The sequence below is a fragment of the Schistocerca nitens genome, chromosome 9 (genome assembly GCF_023898315.1).
Source record: "Schistocerca nitens isolate TAMUIC-IGC-003100 chromosome 9, iqSchNite1.1, whole genome shotgun sequence".
NCBI classification, from domain to species: domain Eukaryota; kingdom Metazoa; phylum Arthropoda; class Insecta; order Orthoptera; family Acrididae; genus Schistocerca; species Schistocerca nitens.
The window spans coordinates 178,487,312-178,511,225 of NC_064622.1; the positions used below are offsets into that span (position 1 = coordinate 178,487,312).

At 39.0% G+C, this 23,914-nt stretch overlaps 1 protein-coding gene across 1 annotated transcript in view; it reads right to left on the bottom strand.

Moving 5' to 3' along the window:
- Nucleotides 1-11,489: 11,489 nt before the first annotated feature.
- The window catches only part of LOC126203805 (nuclear speckle splicing regulatory protein 1), a 67,315-nt gene continuing 54,890 nt past the window's right edge, over nucleotides 11,490-23,914 (bottom strand). The window contains exon 6 of the mRNA XM_049938172.1: nucleotides 11,490-12,410. Coding sequence (XP_049794129.1) covers nucleotides 11,974-12,410 — 437 coding nt within the window. The 3' untranslated portion in view covers nucleotides 11,490-11,973. The remainder of the gene's footprint in view (nucleotides 12,411-23,914) is intronic.

Below are 23,914 nucleotides of genomic sequence, written 5' to 3' on the forward strand. Positions count from 1 at the left end.
GTCGGCATTCTTTGTACTTGCGAGTACGGAAGGCGGAGTTGTTTTTCTTCCCGGACAGCTGATGTGAAAGAATTCTGCTGTCAATATTTATGTTTTTGTCGATCTACTGTATATTATTTTCTTGTTTAGCGTTAAGTGGACTCTCATGACGAGAATATTAATTATGAAAAGTTTATATAAAATACGTATTCTATGTAATTAATTATTAATTTGCGTATTTTGATATACCTGTTTTCTATGACCATGTAATCTGATTAATTTTGTAAATAGTATTCCATTTCTTGATATTGCTAGGAATTTAGATTTTTAGAATAGCTAAACCATTTTCTATGCTTTCTATGAATTTTAATATGTCGTCAACCTGTTTTATTTTTTAGCAAGATGGCAGAGTGGAATAAGATTAGGACTGTCTCCACTCAAATTTTATGGTCTAAAAAATTGATTTATGCTTAATTAGACGAATGCTAAATTTTGATGATGTTTTGAGCATATGCATTTCTGCTGTTTATTTTTTGGGACATTTTCTGAGTCTGTTTAGGTTACACGAACATCCTCAGACAATGTGGGGCACGTGTAACGCCAGAAATGCATATCCTCGTATTTCCATCTATTGTACTGTAAGTTTTTTTCCTTAATTTGTTACCTGAATATATGACATTTCTGTGCCTTTATATATTGTAATTGGTTTACTATTTGTATATATATATATATATATATATATATATATATATATATATATATATATATATATATGCATTTATGTCGATGTATAATTGGTTTGTTTCGTAAATATTATTTGTATTTTTACGCTGGGTCTTGCCTAGGGAAAACTGCTATCGAACGATTACATCGATAGGTCGTGTGAAGAATCAAAGTGTGTAGGATCTTTGGTAGGGTTAACTCTGCCGCGTGGAGCGCGGGCAGAGCAGTCGGGGTCTGGCTGGAGTAGCGAGTGGAGTAGGTGTGTTGTGTGACGCTCCCGCGAGTTGCCGCGCTTTCGGGGTTTGGCAGCATGTAATTGCGCTCGACTCGCGATGATAGTTTCTGACATGGTGTCGCGGACGGGAAGCATTAGCTGGCGCACATCAAGAGCCCGTTTCGCCTGGTGACCGTGTCGAGAAGAAGGCCCGCCAACATCCAGCTTCTGCAACAGCGACGGCCGACAATGAGTGACTGTCTCCACCTCCTCGATCGACGGCTTCAAACCTTCAATCAACCAACAAGGAAGACTAAAAGCACGTAAAGTTTCAGAACTGTATGGCAGACCTCAGCTTTTCAAATTGTTCCATTTGCCTCGCAAAATTACAGCAACTCAGCATGAACCTTTGTTGCTCATTGTCCCAATTGCATTACCAAGCAGGGTCCCTTCCTTTTCCGGAATGAAACCGAGTGTCGTTGAAATTCAGACGCCAGCATTAAAGTACTATCATTGCATTTCATTACTTTAGTTTCCAAGTGCAGTTAAAGCATAGCTGGCTACAATAGTTAGATTACACAAGCACAAATTAAGAGTGCGAGTTTTGTTAGCATATTTTAGCTTACCTGTGACTGCAGCTCAGCTTGGTACGTACTAAATTTTATTATTGTTAATTATTCAGAATCATTTAATTCAAGTTTAAAGTAAAATCTCTTGTTTCTAAATTGCGTAGAGTCAAGTTGCTTTTGAAATGATTGTTGAGGTAGTCCAAGACTAACCGTATTCTGCTGGATTTCGATGTGCTTCAGAAAGAAAGCTCACTATTAACTTCAGTCACTAAATTAACTTTCGATTTTCCGGTTTTATTAATTCTTTTGCTAAATTAAGTCAGAGTGTAGCGAAATTTATTACTTCTGACAAACTTTCAGTTTTCACACTACACGTGTCAACCTTCAGTTGCCACGCTTCTAGTGCTAATTATATGTGTAATAACCTTTCTTTTTCAGTTACTATAGTAATTGTCCTTAGGACTGGCGACCGTGATTTCCCCCAAATCTCAAATATCTAATTACCGCTAGTTAATTGTTGACGTAACGGCCGCACATTTACTTTCTTTATTAACTTTACCCCTTTTCAAAATTAATTTCCACCAGTTTCATTTGCATTTTTCCTTTCATTTAGATGTAACCCTTTCCTCCCTCTTTACCGACAGATTAACTTCGGTGACGATTGCTTTTCCAAAATTCCCATTAGGTACACGCGGTTTAATTTTTCACTGTCATTAAGGTCGATAAGTGAGGGGGAGGTTAGAAATGTCAACTGGAAATATCACTTTGCAACCCAATCCCAAAACCTTTCCAACAGCAAATCTGACATTGAACCTCCCTTGAACAGTTCTATGATCCCAACTCGATCCACTGCCACTACCTCAAAATCGTCCCTTAGAAGCCTTCCAAGAATTGCTTCACAGCCTTTCCTCACGTCCCTACAACATGACCCTAATCTGTCCTCTGCATAACTCCAGGCTCTATGTTCCCTAAAAGCTGATGATGCCATCATTATCCTCCCAGCAAACAAAGAATCTACCACTGTGGTACTTGACCACCAGGATTATGTTAGTGAAGGTCTACGCTAGCTGTTTGACAGCTCTACATATAGCATCTGCCACCAAACTGACCTGTAGTCCCTCCTAAAAGCCTCAGGCCCCTCACAAGGACTTACATCTCAATCCCCAGAATTTCTTACCCCGCCCAAACCAAGAACCTCCACCTTTTACCTTCTTCCTAAGATCTACAATCATCATGGTCGTTCTATAGTTGCTGGCTTCAAAGCATCCACTGAATGTATATCTGCCTTAGTTGATCAATAACTGCAACCCATAGTACAAAGACTTCCCTCGTGTATTAAAGATGCCTACCATTTCCTAGATCATTTGAAATCCATGCCCATCCCATTCTCACCACACGCCTTGCTTGTCACCATTGACAGCATCTACCTCTATACCAACATCCCCCACACACAGTACATTGTATATACAGTGCTGAGCATTTCCTCAGTTAATGCTCACCTGATTCCAAGTCTATGACATTCTTCTTGCTCACGTTAATCAACTTTATACTTACCTACAATTACTTCACCTTTGAGGGACAGACATACAAACAGGTCAGGGGTAAGGTCGTGGGAACCAGGATGGCTCCTTCCTATGCCAACCTTTTCATGGTCAATTGGAGAGGGCTTTCCTGGGATCCATGTCTTCGGCCCTTGGTTTGGTTTAGACAAATTTATGACTTTATCGAATCACAGTGAAGCTGACCTGTTAAAATTCGTGCAATATCTAAATATCTTCTCCCAATTAAATTTCACATGCTCCTATTCCGAATCCCATGCCAGTTCCCTTGATGTTGATCTCATCCTAATTGAAGGCCAATTACACACCTCCACCCACATCAAACCCACTAACAAACGACAGTACTTACTTTTTGACAGTTGCCATCCTTTCCATGTCAAATGTTCCCTCCCATACAGCCTTGGCATTCGAAGCAACATATTTGTTTGGATGCAGACTCTTTACAGCAATACACCACCAGTCTCACTTCACCCTTCACTGGATGCAGTTATCCCAACAGGCTACTTCAAAAGCAGATTTCCCAGTCCATCACATCCAATCCTCGTACTGCCAATGCCTTTTTCTTTTTTTTTTAAAAAAAAGACAACTTTGGAGCAAACCACTTGTTGCCCCGTATTATCTTGGTCTTGAGTATATCAATCAGCTGCTTCGACAAGGCCCCATGACTTCCTAAAATCATGCCCTGAAATGAGATCCATTCTGTCTGAGATTTTGGCCACCACCTAGAATAACTTTTTGTCGCCCTACCAATCTCCGAAATTTCCTTGTCAGACCCTATGCTCCTTCTGCATCCATCTCCCTGCCCTATGGTTCCTACTGCTGTGATCATCCCTGGTGCAAGACTTGTCCTATGCACCCTCCTACCACCATCTATTCCAGCCCTGTAACTGGCAAAACATATACTAACAAAGGGAGAGCCACTTGTGAAATGGCATATATTGTTTACCAGCTTTTATGTAAACACTGTTCCACCTTTTACATTGGCGTGACTACTACTTAGTTATCACTCAGGATGAATGGGCATAGGCAGACGGTGTATGCAGGCAACACACAATATCCTGTTGCAGAACACACTATACAACAAGACAGTCAAGACCTCAGTGCCTGTTCCACCACATGCGCCATCTGAATTCTTCCCCCAGACACCAGTTTCTCACAACTCCGCAGGTGCGAAATAGCACTGCAACATGTCCTAGTTCTTACCACCCACCTGGCCTTAATTTATGTTAATTCCTTCCATTTCAGCATTTAATCACAGTAACTACTACTTTCTTCACTTCACTTCACCTCAGTTTTCTACATCTTTCACTTTCTGACTTGTCTACTTTTTACCGTCCCCCATCCCACCTCGTTGCATAAAGTGCACTTAGCTTTTCACTCTTATTAAATCTGCACCGCTAACAGTAGGGTGTTGAACTTGAGTGATTGTAGGAGGGTAAAAGATGACTTGGACAAAATTTCTAGTTGGTGTGATGAATAGCAGTTAGCTCTAAATGTAGAAAAATGTAAGTTAATGCAGCTGAGTGGGAAATACAAACCCGCAATGTTCGGATACAGGATTAGTAGTGTCCTGCTTCACAGTCATGTCGTTTGAATATCTGAGTGTAACATTGCAAAATTATATGAAATAGAACAAGCATGTGAGGATTGTGGTAGGAAAGGTGAATGATCGGCTTCGGTTTATTGGGAGAATTCTACCTGTACAGGAGACCACACGTAGCACGTTAGTGTGACCTGGTCTTGAGCACGGTTTGAGTGTTTGGTGTCCGTGTCAGGTCGGATTAAAGAAAAACATTTAAGCAATTCAGCGGGCTGCTAGATTTATAGGTTTAAACAACACACAACTGTTATGAAGATGATTTAGGAACTCAAATGGGAATCCCTGGAAGGAAAGCAACATTCTTTTGTAGGGAAACTACTGGGAAATTTTAGAGAACCATCATTTGAAGCTGACTGCAGAATCATTCTGCTGCCACTAATGTACATTGTGCGTAAAGACCACGAAGATAAAAGAAATCAGGGCTCATATCGAGGCATATAGACAGTTGTTTTTCCCTTCTTCTATTTGCAAGTGGAACTGGAAAGGAGATGACTAGTAGTGGTATGGGGTACCTTCCACCACACGCCACAGTGCAGATCGTGGAGTATCGATGTAGATGTGGATGTATTACAAATGGGTACTCTCTCACATAAACAGAGACTGCATTACGTAATAAATCATGAATCAATTGCTAGCCAGAAGGGGAAGGTTGAAAAGAGGGTAGGGCAGGTCATTCAAACCCCAGGTTGAGGAAGTTCCATCTGTCATGAGGATGAGGGTAGAACAATCCCAACCTCAGTACAGGTAAGTCTGTCTCATCCTGGAATCTGAATGACCTGCTCTTCCTTTTTAACCTAGATGTTTGCTAAGTGACCTGCTCTTCCTTTTTAACCTAGATGTTTGCTAATGACAATGTAATCCTCTCTGAGGTACCAAAGGACTTTTAAGAACAGATGAATATAATGCCTAGTGGGTCTAAAAAGATACTACATGATGAGCATGAACAAAAATAAAATAAGGGTAATGGAATGTAGGTGAATAAGGTGATGCTGAGAAATTAGCTTAGGAAATTTACACTAAAGGTAGTAAACAAGGTTTGCTATTTGAGGAGCAGACCAACAGAAGATAACACAAGTAAAGAGGATATAAAATGCAGAGCACTTTTCTTAAAGTATTTACAGGTTAACCTTTTAAGGAAGTGAAACATGGATGATAAATGATATGGACAAGAAGACTATAGACGCTTTTGAAATCTAGTGTTACAGAAGAATGCTGTTAAAAAAATAAGTATACAGGACAATCAATGAAGAAGTGCTGAACTGAGTTGGAGAGGAAAGATATTCAGGGTACAACTTGCTAAAAGGAGGTTTCAATTCATAAGACCATCCTGAGGCACCAAGGAACACTCAATTTGGTGATGGAGGAAAGCTTGTTGGGGAGAGGGGCAAAGATCGACTATAGTATGCAGGTTCATATTGATGTAGGTTGCAGTAGTTACGTAGAGGCTACGAGACTTGTCTACGACAACAACATGGAGAACTGCAACAAATCAGTATTCAGACAAGTCATAATGCAAATCTACGTGCAAGATTTGCACTACTGCTGGCCGTTAAGTCCATATATGTAGAGATTTCTCCATACCCTTTGATCATACATCATTCTTGGCAGGTTTACAGTAATACTAGTTAACCACTGCACTGAGTTGGAAGTCGCTTGTATGTTAAGTACTGGTAGGTCTTTTTCTGGTGATGTATTTTTCCTCTGCCCACATTTTCATATATAACCAACTGCATTCATACCATTAGGAAATGTATAGCATTTTGCTCTTTAAGAAGCTGTACCTGTGTAACAATTTTTATTGTTTCCATGGACAACTTTATTCCATATTTTCTACTGTCTGACTTTAGCTCTTAGCTCATCATGTAAGTACCAGTTTTATTCCAAGTACTTCTTTTCAGTGTTGTCAAATATTAATTGTTTTACACATTTATAAAATAAACATATAAAATATGTTTAAAGTAGGTGACTTTCCTTCTGAAGAAGATATCCTTAGTAGTATTGAAACATTGTCCAGGTTTTTTAAATTAAACTTATGCAAACAGTTGACTGTGTACTGAAAATCTATATACAATTGCTGCTGTCAGCCATATTAAAAATTTTGACATTTTGTCTAGGCCATTTTAAGTGCAGCAGTAATGGTAGGAAATTTTATCCTATCTGACAGTACTGTTTTCATCCTGCTATTATTCCCAAAAAGGCTTTCAATGCTGTTTGCCAAGAAATACCAATGACCCCTGCAACACAGCACTGAACCACCAGGATCTCCTGATTGTCAGAAGATAATATTCTCTTCTGTTCAACACTTACGGCACCATTTCTTGTGGCTGTTGTTCACTGAGGAAACTATCACTAAACCATTTCATGTGTTTTTATGTATCTATGCAATTTTTTATTACTTTTAGCGGAAAAATCTCTGCATAATTTGTAAAATTTTCTTGTTTGTGAAGGAAACACTATTTACCAACACTGCTTTAACATACAACTTACCATTCCCCTTTGGGACAAAATGAGGTAGCTCAAGAAACTGAGAATTCTCACTTCCACATGCCGTCATTTGTTTTATTAATACCAAAACAGGAATTGAAACCCAGGCAGTAGACGGAACTAGTTGCCACTGAAGTGACAGGTCATATGACACCTGAGACACATTTAATAGTTTCGAACTGGGCCACAAATCAGTTGCAGCTTTTATTGATAACTCCCCTAAAGTCACTGACTGACTGCCAAGATAGCTCAAAATGGGTTTGTGAAGTTATCAAATAAGTTAAATACTCTCTTAGGTAGCTTCATAAACACAAGAATTATAATTATTAAAAAAAAAAAAACAATCTTTATAATCCTTTGCTTGATACTTTGAAAAAACCTATGCCTGTGGTGCCTGCCTGAGAAGAGCCAGTGAATTTTAATCAAAACTGTTTATTTTTAATCCCTGTGCTTTCTATCAATGCTACAAACAGTTCACCGAAATTTGTACACAAAGCTCTCGTTATCATAGTTCTCTCAGCCAAATTCATGTAACTCCATCTCATTTTGTGTCATAGATTTTGTTTAATATTTAATAATATACAAGATTATTTTTGCTTGATTGTTTTCTGGTTTTAACTTTGTGTATATTATATGCATTTGATTCCTGGACTTACTAGTTACAGTTACAGTACTTATAACAACTTATCCCCTGAATGAAGCACATTTCTCTTTTCCTGCAACATTACATTTGATGTTAACAACTATTTCTTATCACTTTTGTTTGAATTATCAATCACTTGAATAAGGAAAACTGTCAAACTCCTGTAGGCATATATTTAACAGCAAAGTATTTTGTAAGATCACTATCTACCATGTGTCACTTCCCACAATTACTCCCATACATTTTCTATACTGTATTCTAAATGAATTTCATTACCTAATCTTCACTGAAGGGGATGGATGTTTCACAGTTATTGTATGACTGCTCTGTTAGGACACACCACTTGTTTAACAATTCAGACTGCCAGATCTAAAAATTGTCATTTGTAGTTGCTCTGTAATCTACCTTTGTAGTGGCCATTTGTTGTTGAAAATACAGGGTGATTATAATTAAACTTTCAAACTGCTATAGAAATAACACCACTGGTCAGAATGACATCAAATTGCAACAGAATATTATCGGAGAAGGGGGAAAATGTATAGCAGAAGAAAAATAAATAGTTACAAAATGTAGGAACAGATGGTGCTGTAAGCATCATAGTTTAATAGTGGTCGACTACAAATGACAAATGAATCATACAACAATGCCTAAGGCGTACGTTTGATGTTAAACTGTACTTCTGAGTGTGCATAGGTGTACAGGTGTTATACTGTTAGTTACATAAGCCCATCCACCATGGCAAAGTCATATCACATCAGATGGGAAAAATCAGTTTGTAATTGTCCTGAGGTCAAAAACCACATAAAAAGCATCATTCTCATCAGTTTTTAATTGTTGTGAGGCCAAAAACCGCATAAAAAGCACCAATCACATCAGTTTTTAACTCTCCTGGCGTCAAAAACCACATAAAAAGCATCAATAATGTCGGTTTTTAATTGTAATATCATTATCTACCATGTGACACTTCCCACAATTACTCCTATATATTTTCTGTACTGTATTCCAAATGAATTTCATTACCTAATCTTCATTGAAGAGGCGAAAAACCGCTTGAAAAGCATCAATCAAAATCAAGTCGGATTATTAATTTCCGTGTGACTGGTGCGAAACATGTTCAATATGCTGTCCACCGTTTTCTGCAAAAAGTTGAAATCAAGAAACCGCATGTTTCACAACTCATCGAAGTGTTTCCGGGGTCACATTCAGAATGTGTTGTGCAATGCGTGCCTTCAGTGCAGCTAAGTTTGCAATTGGGACACTGCACACAACATCTTCCAGATAGCCCCACAGCCAGAAGTCACACGGATTAAGATCAGGTGACTGGGATGACCAGGCTGTAGGGAAATGGTGGCTGATAATGCTAGCATTTCTGAAATAGCATTTCATTTCAGCAGCTGCTTATCTGGATTTGAAATGTGCAGAGGTGCGTCATCTTGCATAAAAATGATCCCATCCACACATCCATGCTGTTGGAGAGTTGGAATGACGTGGTTGTGCAAAAGACACTCATAGCACTTACCAGTGACGGTACAGGTAACAGGACTGGAAGCAACTGTTTCTTCGAAAAAACATGGCCCTATGATAAATGATGGCATAAACCCGCGCCACACACTGACCTTTTCAGGATGAAATGGTACTGGTTGATTTGCGTGTGGATTTTCCATTGCCCACATTCGACAATTCTGTGTACTGACATCCTGTTAGTGGATCTGAGCTTCGTCTGTCCACAAAATCTTTCACGGCCAATCATTGTCCACTTCCAAGCGAGCAAGAAATTCTAAAGCAAAGGTCTCTCTTGATGGCAGGCCAACAGGAAGCAAATTGTGCATATGGGTAATTTTGAATGGATAGCAAAGAAAGACGTTTTGTAGGATTTTACGCACCATGCTCACGGGTTATGTCCAATGTTTGGGCAATTATCTGTGCACTAAATGTTTGCACACAGCCACTCATCTTCTCCTGCATTGCTGTGGCCACTGCTTCCACTGACATCAAATCAATTCGATTCCTCCCTCTACCAGGTTGCACATCAAAAGAACCCATCTTTTTGAATATCTGAATCATTTTCTCCAGATCTATGGCAATCATCTAACCAATGCTTTTTTTTTTTTTTTCAAATCCTTCAGTGTCCAGAAAGTCTGCTGAGCGACATGCACACTGTCATCATTCTTGTAATACAACTTAACAAGCAGAGAAGGATCCTGCATTGAGACAGTCATGTCGAACGTCGCAGACGTGAAAGAAGGAAAAGCCGTATACCTAGCGTGTTTATGCCAATGTCAATGGGTCATGCGCATGACGTGTTTTCATTTACGTATTCTGACACATACAGTGTCATCTACTGATCAATTTTCACACTATCAATTTTCTTCTACCACACATTTTCCACTCTCTCCGATAATATTCCGTTGCAATTTGATGTCATTCTGACCAGTGGTGTTATTTCAAAAGCAATTTGAAAGTTTAACTTTAATTATAATCACCCTTTACATCACATTTGGACACCAGGAACTATATACTCATGCATTCAGTGCTGTCTGAAACAAAATTACCACTTACCTATGCACACAAATGAACTTTCCAGTTGTAATTATCTTTACATAATGTAACAACAAATGTAATAACCAGCCCCTTAAATACAGCCTTCAAAAAAATCTGTTGATACAGTCTATAAAGTAGGGATGATGTGCGCTTTTCAAACACAATTTAACACAGTGTTTAAAGAACTGCAATACAAGTTTTACTGGGTCTGTGAGGAGAGATTCTTCCCCAAATTTCAAAGACACTAGTATTAATTAAGGTGGTTGATAAGCTGATAACCTATTAAAGCTCCACCATAATACTGTCTTCTCGACCAATAAGGCATTTTCTTTATTACTGTTTTTGATGGATGAACCCAACTAGTTGTTGGACACTGTGTTCCACTGAGGAGTCGGGATTCTTTAACCACTGAAACACAATCTGACTGGCTTCATTTTTTTCTTGCCTACCTGTATCATCTTCGAACAGCTCTTTATCTATGCCAATCTACTCAGTAGTCATTGATGGAAAAATAACTGACTGATTCAAAAGCTTGAGTTCCGCTTGCTTTGTGATATAGCTGATTTGGACTTCATCTGTTCCCTCACCTCTTTCCACTTTCTGCACCTCATTCCCAGTTTTTATCTTTTGACACTCGATATCTGTAGTACAGTTTGTATTTAATTACATTAGATTGTAACATAACAAAAAAATGATTCTTCTTTGTTTATCAATTGTAGTACAGCAACAAAAATAAAAAACAAGCAATTTTCATTAAGATCTATGTTCTGTACATTTTCTTCATTAATTTGATATGTTACAAGACATACAATATAGATCACATTTTGTACTATTCTTTAGTTAAATCTTTCCACTGACTTGGCAGAATTTCTTTTGGCACAACTGCTTGCAACAATGCAGTGAGACAAAATACCGAAACAATACACAGATAAATGAAAGAACACACAACATGAAAACAGTGTTGTATAACTAAAAATATCAACAACTGACATTGAATATTAAGAAATACAAAAAGTAACATATTACAATGCAGTAGTGAAACCAGAAAGCCTAGAAATGAATTAGAGAAACTAGAAGTATTAAAGAAAAGAATGAGGAAAATTTTAGGTCCAGTAAAAAGCATGTAACAGTGTAAATTAAGAGGTAATGATGAAATATATCAAAATACAGTACAAAATAACAGAAGAGAAAGACAATGTATATTTTTTATACAGAATTAATTACAAGGTTTATACAAAAGATCTGTAAGTGTCTATGGAAAAAGAAACAAAGTCAGGTGTGAAAAGTTATGAAGTCAACATAAAAGTCAAGATCAGACATATTTTCTGAAGACACTTGTTAAAATTAGAATTCCAAGATAGAGGTAGCATGAAAGAACATGCTAAGTACTCTGGGGGTGGGACGACAGATAAAAAAAAACCACTACTGTAGGGAAAAAAATAGTAAATGAGAAGGAACTGAAATTGTCATGTTACCACTAGCTGTTTGTAATGGGAAAACTACTTTTTCCCTGTATTCACCAGCCAGTCGGTCATTTACAATGTTGTCTCTTAACAGTTATCAAGCACGCACAAAAATAGGAAACAAAACAAATTTCAAATCTGTGCATAGAAATATCTACAACAGCTGTAGCTCCATATGTTTTAAAACACAAAAGATTATCACCCAGCAAGCCTTGCTGCTTTCCTAGCATAGTATCGCTCCAATGCAGCTTCAAATAGGGGTCCAACTGTACGTTTTTCCCAAATGTTGCACTTTGGAACAGGCTCTGTAGTCTCTACAGTTTCTTCACCAACTTTCTTATCTCCTTGTTTGCTTGTGTCCAATTCCTTTGAGTCTTTTGCAACAGCCTCCATTTTATCAGCTTCACATTTTTCTTTGTTGTTGCTGACATTTTCTGAAATTTCTTCTGAATCACTCGAGTCATCACTCGAGCTATCACTAGGGGAACTCGAACTGTCCGATTCAAGAGTATTTTTATCACCATTGGAGGTTGGTACTGTTCTCTTTCTGGTGTGAGTATCTTCTCTATCAGAAGAAGAGGCACGACGTTTTCTGTATTGTCTTTCAGTAGGAACCATCATGCGCTTTGCATCACCTGTAACAGACATAGAAATTATGTAAAAATGTGGTTGAAAATTTCGTTCTCTAAAAGGTAATCTGATTAGTACAGGATTTTGCATATTTCCCATTTAAATAATGCCGGTCAACATTTTTGGAACTATTGATATGTGAACACATGATGTGCACCTTGAAATCCCACTCAGCTCTATGCAGCAGAGTTTTGGGGACATGGTTTCCTCAGAGTACCGCCCTTATGGGCATCCTGAAGGCTCTGGTGTTTAAGCCTAAGGATGTCCTACCAATCTGCAACAATTTTCACATTCCACTGCTTACATCAAAAGAGAATTAACTAAGTTGCTGAAACTTGGTTATCGAACACCTGTCCCTGTGAATCTCTATTATGCTTTGATGTGTCTTTAATCAACAGTTGGTATTACTGTTTTCATAGTGTTTTAGGCAGTTTCCTTGTTTCTACCATTGGCTATTCTGTCCAGCACTGAAATAAGTTTGCAAATTCAGTGCAGGATGCACTGATGCCACCAGTATCTTATCAACTATTGGTCCAGGAAATGAAAATATTTCAGCTGCTCCAAAAGCATTTACATGTTTAGATACTGTCTTGTGTTGATTTGAATCTCAAAATGAAAGTGACCAGTATCAGATATCTTTTTGGAAAAAATATGTGACTTAGCTGCTTGTGGGTGACTGGGCTTGCTTCGACAGGCCATACATTTCTACTGGACATGCCAAATGTATACATGTAACATATATTTCATTAAATAGGCTATATTACACAACTCCTATTGCACTTGTTTTTGTAATAACAAAAGAGATTCTTTTTTGTTATAAATATATGTACTTTTTGTTGGTAAATTGGTAAATACAAGTATACAGTTCGATTATGAGAATAAACTGGTGTTCCAAACACCCATGCCCTCAAATGGTTCAGATAATCAATGCTCTACTGTGAGATTTTCACTCTGCAGCGAAGTGTGCGCTGATATGAAACTTCCTGGCAGGTTAAAACTGTGTGCCGGACCGAGACTCGACTCATGCCCCGTCCTCACAGCTTTACTTCTGCCAATACCTCGTCTCCTACTTTCCAAACTTCACAGAAGCTCTCCTGCAAAACTTTCACTCCTTAAAACTGTTTTAATTGGCCAGGAACTTTCATACAGCACACACTCCACTGCAGAGTGAAAATCTCATTCTGGAAACATCCCCCAGGCTGTGGCTAAGCCATGTCTCTGCAATATCCATTCTTCCAGGAGTGCTAGTTCTGCAAGTTTCGCAGGAGAGCTTCTGTGAAGTTTGGAAAGTAGGAGACGAGGTACTGGTGGAAGTAAAGCTGTGAGGATGGGGTGTGAGTTGTGCTTGGGTAGCTCAGATGGTAGAGCACTTGCCCGCAAAAGGCAAAGGTCCTGAGTTTGAGTCTTGGTCCGGCATACAGTTTTAATCTGCCAGGAAGTTTCAATGATCTACTGTATTTGTTTATTGATTGTTTTGCTGTCCATATACCAGTTTTCAGAGTGTATTAACTGTACTTCTCAAACCAGTGAAAGATAAATGCACACATTGAGATAAAGAGTAAAGATCAGAAATTATTCTTTTTTGTTAAAAAACTTAATAGTTACATATGCTAAGGAGTCATTACAAACTAAAATCTCCTATTGAATAACAGCATTTTTTCATTAATACACACTACAGTTTCTTTCAAGATTACATAAAAAATTGTTCCTATTTTATGTTGACAATGGTCTGCAGCCTTTATATTACTTGTAATTAGCTGAAAGTTTTCTCTTCCCCATGTACTGTAATTACGTACGTTACTGTTCATTATATTATGTTTCGGACTTATTTTCACAAACATCGTTGCCTGCAGGATGTGTGTTGAATAGATGGGAAGTGTTTTATATTTCATGAAAATTTCTCTGCAAGTCGCCACCCCCCCCCCCCCTGCCCACCCCCTCTCATTTACTTAGCTACCACTCTCACTGCTTTTTCTGAAGTCTAAAATAGCCTCTCTGTATAGGCTGCTGGTGCTCCATCTCAAAACCATACTGTAGATTTGGATTTATCAAACCGATATGAATTTGCCTCAAGGTATCATGGTCGAGGAAGACTCTTTTCAGTAAGTACGTATTTGTACAGACTTCCTTACAAATATGATCCATATGCTCTTTCCATGACAGCCACAATAACACCCAGAAATTTGAGTTTATTTGTAGAGCTAACAAGGAACACCTCAAGTGCGAGGTTGCAAAAGGCCAATGTCGTTCACAGCACTCGAAGGCCTACACATTGCCTACTAAGAAATCACAATTTTGGCTACTAATGGCAACAGGAGGCGGGACTGTAGGTATCCAATGGTGAGCACAGCATGAGGCTACAGAGTATAGTTGAACTGCTTAGTCTACGAATAACTCACAACTGTGCTACAGTGCTAGTGGTGTTGATACAAAGCAGAGCAATGCCAATGATGCACAAAACAAACATTCCATTATATCAACAACAGTTGCCAAAGCTGGCATTTCATCAGAAAGGAACTCAAGGAATCTCTCAGAGTGAGGAAGAAGTGGCAGGTGAAATATTAGTATTTATGAAAGATGTGTCAGTGGAATGTGTGGTGCCATATACACCTGACAATGTTCATAAGGAGTACATCTACATCTACATGATTACTCTGCAATTCACATTTAAGTGCTTGGCAGAGGGTTCATCGAACCACAATCATACTATCTCTCTACCATTCCACTCCCGAACAGCGCGCGGGAAAAACGAACTACTAAACCTTTCTGTTCGAGCTCTGATTTCTATTATTTTATTTTGATGATCATTCTTACCTATGTAGGTTGGGCTCAACAAAATATTTTCGCATTCGGAAGAGAAAGTTGGTGACTGAAATTTCATAAATAGATCTCGCCGCGACAAAAAATGTCTTTGCTTTAATGACTTCCATCCCAACTCACGTATCATATCTGCCACACTCTCTCCTCTATTACGTGATAATACAAAAGGAGCTGCCCTTTTTTGCACCCTCTCAATGTCCTCCGTCAATCCCACCTGGTAAGGATCCCACACTGTGCAGCAATATTCTAACACATGATGAACGAGTGTCGTGTAAGCTATCTCTTTAGTGGACTTGTTGCATCTTCCAAGTGTCCTGCCAATGAAACGCAACCTTTGGCTTGTCTTCCCCACAATATTATCTATGTGGTCTTTGCAACTGAAGTTGTTCGTAATTTTAACACCCAGGTACGTAGTTGAATTGACAGCCTTGAGAATTGTACTATTTATCGAGTAATCGAATTCCAACGGATTTCTTTTGGAACTCATGTGGATCACCTCACACTTTTCGTTATTTAGCGTCAACTGCCACCTGCCACACCATACAGCAATCTTTTCTAAATCGCTTTGCAACTCATACTGGTCTTCGGATGACCTTACTAGACGGTAAATTACAGCATCATCTGCGAACAACCTAAGAGAACTGCTCAGATTGTCACCCAGGTCATTCATATAGATCAGGAACAGCAGAGGTCCCAGGACGCTTCCCTGGAGAACACCCGATATCACTTCAGTTTTACTCGATGATTTGCCATCTATTACTACAAACTGCGACCTTCCTGACAGGATATCACGAATCCAGTCGCACAACTGAGACGATACCCCATAGGCCCGCAGCTTGATTAGAAGTCACTTGTGAGGAATGTTTTCAAAAGCTTTCCGGAAATCTAGAAATACGGAATCAACTTGAGATCCCCTGTCGATAGCGGCCATTACTTCGTGCGAACAAAGAGCTAGCTGCGTTGCACAAGAACGATGTTTTCTGAAACCATGCTGATTACGTATCAATAGATTGTTCCCTTCGAGGTGATTCATAATGTTTGAATACAGTATATGCTCCAAAACCCTACTGCAAACCGACGTCAATGATATAGGTCTGTAGTTCGATGGATTACTCCAACTACCCTTCTTAAACACTGGTGCGACCTGCGCAATTTTCCAATCTGTAGGTACAGATCTATCGGTGAGCGAGCGGTTGTATATGATTGCTAAGTAGGGAGCTACTGTATCAGCGTAATCTGAAAGGAACCTAATCGGTATACAATCTGTACCTGAAGACTTGCCCGTATCAAGCGATTTGAGTTGCTTCGCAACCCCTAAGGTATCTACTTCTAAGAAACTCATGCTACCAGCTGTTCATGTTTCAAATTCTGGAATACTCGTTCAATAACTCCGCTTTAGCCGCACAGTCGTCAGTAACAGTACCATCGGCACTGCGCAGTGAAGGTATTGAAGACAATACATGCTTAACAAGCAAAAGTGGTTTGAAACATGTTATCAAGCCATATAGTTCATCATCTTTGCTGGATAGGGAGCTACCAATCCTGTCTCCAATGAAGGACAATCCTTGTCCAAGGAACGGGTACTAAATATAATTACGTACATGGAAGATCATCTGCAACTGGGGCAGCTTCTGAGGTAGCGCCACTGTGCCATGGCACCACTTGTGTGAAAAAGAGAGAGAGAAATCTATGTGAATTGCACATAAAACATTGTTTTGCCATGCCTGCTCTCATGTTAGTTTTCTGAACCTTGGAGTCAACTGCAGATTGGCACTGTCTGCCCTCACAAGCACTGTGTGAAAGGCTCGGTCATCAGTTTCTACATGCTTCTTATGGCAGAGGTGGAGTCACAGCTGCTTTGACTTAGAGCTTTGTATTCCTCCTGCCAGAGAGCAGTTAAGTGCAGAAGCTACAGAAGCATGATCTTTTACCGTATCTAACGACCATGTTGGAAGACATTGGGGCTCAAACTTCTTGTAATCCAATGTTACAATCTTTCTGCAAATTAATGCCAATGCATTTGTAAATGCAAATTAATGCTTAATTAAATCAAATACAGAAATAATACACTTAAAGATAATTATAAATAACTACTTATAATTTGAATACAATTATGCCCTTAGATTCTGAAACTAAGAGGCATTATTTCACAACAGCAAGGCTATTGGTACAGAAAAAAAAAAAAAAAACTAATGTATTTACCATCTATTGAGAATATATTTTCCAAACAACAGTGTAGTATTTCTGTTTATACTCACTGTGTTCGTTTAATACAGTTCTGTATGAACACATTGTAGTTATTGTGATGTCTGGTAACTGAAACAGTATGGTTGTGTGTATATTGTTATCTGTAAGTGAAAATTCAGTTAACTGTGAAAGTAGCAAAATGAACAAAATAAGTGAGTTATTAAAAATGCCATTTAGCGACAGGACCCTATATCTACCCTAGCAAACAAAAAAATTGATGCTGTACATTCAATTTGGAAATTTACCAAAAGAGCAAATGGAAGAGAACAATACAGTTTTTTTGTTTTCCTTGTGTGTTATTTTGGGGAAATGTTTAGTGGTGTACGACCAAAACATCTGACATTGGGTATATATGGTCTACAATGAAAGTACATGAAATGTCAAAGAGACACATAAATAATGCACTTAGTCTTTCATTTCTAGGCAAAACCAATATTCAGCAAAATTAAATTCACAATATAGACAAACAATTGACAGCCACAACAAACGTGTAGAAAAGGATTTATACTTTATTTAATTGTAAACTGTATTTGGTTCTGTGGCGCTTTGCAACTGGCTCTCAGGGGCCACGATGAATCTGATGCCTTTCAAAATAAGGGTCTTTTTTGTGAGCTAATTCAGTTCAGTGCAGAACTGAACATTTACCTTCAAGTCCATCTCTGTCGAGTATCAGTGTTCAAAGGCATTTCTAAAACGGTTCAGAACGAACTGCTGCAATGCATGTTCGACGAAGTGTACCATGAAAGAAAATGTGAGAATTATGTTGCAATAATCGTGATTGAAGAAACACGTGTGACTTTCAAATTTTAATTGGTTATTGTTTTATGTTATTTTGTCGAGGGAGCTTTGTTAATCCAGAAAGTCAGAATGCTCACACTATATCTGAGAGAATTATGAGTGAATCTGAATCATTAATTGATGATGACTGAGCAAAACTAGTAGACAAGTGGCAAATCGAATTGGGTTCAGAAATTAATGAAAGACAAATACCCTAATGCAAACTACATCCATTGTTATGAGCACCAGTTCAACGTACTTATGTCTATGGCAGCCTGTGTTAATCGCAAAGGCCACATCTTTTTTGTACATCTTTCATGTATTTCTTCTTTCTTTTCTAACTCGCCACTGAGATCAAAAGTGTTGCACGGCATTACTCAAAAAACCTTTTCCCATAATCGCAAAGGCCACATCTTTTTTGTACATCTTTCATGTATTTCTTCTTTCTTTTCTAACTCGCCACTGAGATCAAAAGTGTTGCACGGCATTACTCAAAAAACCTTTTCCCATAAGAGTGTGTCACAAGATAGAATTACCACTCGCGAGTAGTAAAACATGTTTATGAAAACAAGGAAGATCTTATTACTGCTATGGAAGTCACTGAAAAAAGTGAGAGCACAAAATTATCTTCTACCATTGAGGAAGCTGGTTCATACAAACAAAGACTGCAAGCAAACAAATTCATTTTCTGGCTATCACATTTCTATAAGATAACGCCTCATGCAGACATACTTTTTAATCAGTTTCAGAAGAAGATAACTGAACTGACCAAAGCAAAACAAGGCATCCAGAACTTTGAAGCAGTGATGGCACGGAATCCATCATTAACAAGTTAATTTTGAAAATGATGAAGCCACGGAATCTTAATATGTCTGGGGGGGGAAAAAAAAAAATGAGATGCTTTGGAAGTGTGCGATGCCATCCTTTCTGTAATAAAATTGCGTTTTATGTTTACTGGACACCTCACTGTAGCCAACTTATTTGATGTAAACCAATCTGACAAATATGTCACATATTTTCCAGACAAGTACCTTGAAATTACAGACACTTATACATTTCTGGAAAAAAGAAAGTTGAAGGGTGAGCTTCAAGTCTTCTATGCTAGGCCTGAGTTGAGGGCAGTTTCTGGCACAAGTTCTGTTTCTTTTACTGATTTTAGAGAATGAGCTCCGTAATAATTTTGAGGAGACAAAGTTTTGAAACTGCTAATCACAATGTCTATCTCGACATCAGAAGCTGAGTGGTGCTTTCCAATGCTCAAGAGAATAAGACGTTTCAACAAAACACCATGAAAGAAGAATGACTTGAGTGCTTTAGGGATGCAATCCTGTAAAAAGTCATTTGTGTGTAAGACTGAATATTTCACTTCAAGAGTAATACGAGGGTCGGTCAAAAAGTAATGCCTCCCATTTTTTTTCTACTTAAAGAAATTAAGTTAAGTGAAAAATTTGAATTTGGCGCCATTCCTCAAACCTTCTTCTGCAATCCACTGCAGTAGTAACTTTCTGTGTCAACAGGTGGCAGCACAGCAGAAGTTTGTAAGATGGCCGACATCGATGTTCGTTTGAGACAGCGTTGTGTGATTGAATTCTTGAATGCAGAAGGTGAAACGCCCATACGCATTCATGAAAGACTGAAGAAGGTGTATGGTGTTGTGACAGTGGATGTCAGCACTGTTAGACGATGGGTTCGTCGTTGTAAGGAAGCTGAAGGGCAAACACCGTTGACTGACGAAAAGCGGAGCGGCAGGCCGGTGAGTGCAGTGACTCCACACAACATTCAGCAAGTTGATGACATCATTCGTGGTGACCGTCGGGTGACTGCAGATGAAGTGTGTCGCATTATTTCTCTTAGTAAAGGCAGTGTGATCACGATTATTAAACAATTGGGGTACTCAAAAGTTTGTGCACGGTGGGTTCCAAGAATGTTAACCGATCAGAATAAAGAGGCAAGGAAAACAATAGCCTCCCAACACTTGCAGCGCTTCCGTTTGGAGGGAGATGAGTTTCTGAAAAAAATTGTGACCGGGGACGAAACATGGGTGCATTTTTTTGAACCCGAATCAAAGAGGCAGTCAATGGAGTGGCGTCACACAAGCTCGCCGAGGAAGAAAAAATTCAAAACTGTGCGATCGGCAGGGAAAGTTATGGCAACAGTTTTCTGGGATACAGAGGGTGTGATTCTGGTTGATTTTTTGGAGCAGGGATGCACAATAAATTCTGTTCAATACGTCACAACCCTCAAAAAACTTAAAGCACGTCTTCAGCGAGTTCGCCCAACAAAATCAATGGCAGATGTTCTTCTTTTGCATGACAATGCAAGACCACACACCAGTCGTCACACCTCTGACGAGATTGTCAAAATTGGATGGGAAGTTTTGCCTCATCCCCCATACAGCCCTGACCTGGCACCATCAGACTTCCATCTGTTCGGGCCACTAAAAGAAGCTCATCGTGGGATTCATTTTGAAGATGAGGAGGCCGTCAAAACATCCGTGCGTCAATGGCTTAGGAAGCAGAGCTGTGATTTTTACCGTGCTGGGATACATGCCCTTGTTCAAAGATGGACCAAAACTGTAGAGATGGGCGGAGATTACATTGAAAAATGACAAAATGATCCTCAATGTTGTGGTTTTCAACCTATGTAATTGCATTTAAATTTCCTGACAATTAAACGTAGAAAAAAAAATAGGAGGCATTACTTTTTGACTGACCCTCGTAGATTTGTCAACAAGAGGAAGTGACAAATAGATTTCCAATACCATTCCTACTAATTATTTTGAAGCTGTCTTCCCAAAGTCATGGAGTTGCTGCTTTTAGTGAGTACGATGCTTTTAGTTTTAAATGTTGGTAATTTGATTAATTTGCTTCCCGAAGTCCAGATTACAAGTTCAAATAATTTATGTACACTCTATTATTTCTCATACTGGCAATCATCTTGATTGGACACTTTTCTGGCAGTCGGCTAAGAACTTAAACAAACAAGGAGTTCTGGCTGTCCAGGGTAGAAGAGCAGTGTGGGGGGACAAGCCTCACCTACCTCCCACACGGCTGGCAGCCTACGTCTGTGTTCTGTGCTCCTGGGAAGGCAGAACTGACATAATAATGGACATACGGATCGCTGATTCTATCTGGTGTTGTGAGAGTCGAATTCGAACCCTGTGACAGAGCAAGACTGCTCTCTGCACTCATTTCAAAATAAGGAAAGGAAAACCAACAAGCACAACTCAGAGCAAAGAGGAGTACACAAATCATTCAGTAACGGCTAGAGCACAATTGTTAGCTGAGCTGGCATTGTCGTTAGCATGGTAGTTCAGGCCCGACCTCCACCGGTATTCTTATGCAACCATACATCAAAACACCCCTAACTTACAACTGTCACGTAAAAGCGTCCGCACATACCCTTCCCTATATGTCTTGTTTGATATAATATCTTATTAAATATATGAATTATTGACAAAATTTCATAATACATTCAATACCACCAAACGAAGTTTTTTTGGCCCTGCCAATGGACTGCCTCAGTGGCTGCCACTAATAAAAAAAACTGAATAAATCCGCAGCAATGACTGTGTAGTGCATATGAAAACTATGGATTTTCAAGGGATACACTTGTTACAAAAACTGATGTTTGCACATTTCAAGGTTGCCTGATTCAATTTACAGCATGTGCATGATAGTGACCTACTATGTTATGCACATGAAATTGGGCACAACATAAATTACAGAGATTTCAAGGGAAGCAGTAGATAACAAAGATAAAAAAAACTTCGAACAAAGCGTTGATTTGACAATGCACAACGAACTGCAGAATAGGCCCATAAATTTGTAGATGAGATAAACAAACTTACCTCATCATTAAGTAAGGAATTTGTTTTCAACTCCAACTAATCGGGATTTGAAGAGCAAACAAATATGAAAGGAACTATGGAAATCTGAGATACCAAGAGAGCTGCATCAAGATAAACTAACATCAATGTCTCAATGCAATCATATATAATTATGCCGACCATTACTCTGGATGGTAAATTGGTTGAAAAGTTATTTATTGTGCTGCAAGAAGTTGGAGGTGCTCTGCCCCTATGATTCCTTCTTGCAACGCCAGTAGGGAATATTTACGTCACAACAAGTAAGATGGGAAAATAGGCATAAGAGAACTACAACTATTGTGTGAGCACTACTTTTGGCTCATAGCTGGTCAAACTAATTGCTTTTGCCTGGCTCCTGCTCTGCTTATAAATATCATACTCCTTTAGCACAAACTATTCCTCCCGAAAAGCGACACTGCAATTCATACCACCTGGAACCACTGGACAAATTCAGCCTTTGGACTTTTTTTCAATACCTACGAAACATATTATCATACTATCTGTCGTTACACCTCAAAGGATAGGCAATTTCATGCTAACAACGAAAACAATCAATTCCAGACACCAGTTTCTCAGAACCCCACAGGTGGGAACTAGCACTGCATGTCCTTGGCTCTCACCACCCATCTGGCCTTAATTTACATTAATTTCTTCTGTCTCAGCTTTTCTTCACTGTAACTACTATTCGCTTCACTCCATTTTAGTTTTCTACATCTTTCATTTGTTTCCCATCTATTTTTAACTGCCCTCTTCCCACCTCTGTTACTTACAATGCACTTAGCTTTCCACTCTTATTAACTTGTTGCACGATGTTTTAGTAGTAATCTCTGTCTTGCGTATTGACCTGTCTTCCACCTTTAAGCTCTCAGTTCTCATCAACCCATTACACCAGCATGATTCTACATGCATTCTCATAAGAGTGGATACCTAGCTGAAAATCCTGCATGGTTTGTAATTCTCAAGGAGTTCACCTTTGATCTTGATGGAGTGAACCTTTGTGATCAGTGGCGTGCCATTTTTCATTCAGTGTTCATGCAAGATAATTGTTTGTTTAGAACATTTCTTGAATGTCAGCAAATGTCCATTTGTGAAGTTTGGTTTAAGGGTTGGGATGATGACAGTATCTCTCTACTGCAAAGGGAAAATGTCTTCTAGCCAAATATGAGTTGAGATCTTGAGTATGTTGGCCCACTGACTATGAATCCAATCAAGGCAAGGGTCTGCATAATGAGGCACGTCTAAAGTCTGAAGCAGTTACCAATCAGAAAAACTCAGGGTTACAGGAAGGGGGAAGCTATCCCGTCTTTTGTATGTCTGAAAGGTAGCCAATCAAGATAAGGGCAATGACACTGTGACACAGTGAGTAATCACGTGTTTAGCCAGAATCAATGCATGGAGAGAAGTATCACCATGAAACAGAATAGTTTTTGAACTCTGGTGGCCAAGTAGACTATGGAGCTTAGCCCACACCTAGAATGAAGACGCATGCACCACCTACGATGAGATGTTGTGTCCCCAGCATTCTTTCTTCCTGCATTTAATTACGTAGTGAGCCATTGTACAGAGCCGCCTAAAAGTAATGCAGAAGGTCTATGAATGATATCACTTGAGACATTTCTGGGCTTTTTGATGGTCCTGAATAGGTAAACAGCTGTCACAATGCATTTGGTCAACAATGCTACCACCAGTGGACAGGGTCCGCAAAAAGGGGAATAACAGTTCCAGCAGCATGGGTTATTTCATCATAGATGTCTCCAACATCTCATTGATACAATACTATGACGTGAAGACACAGGT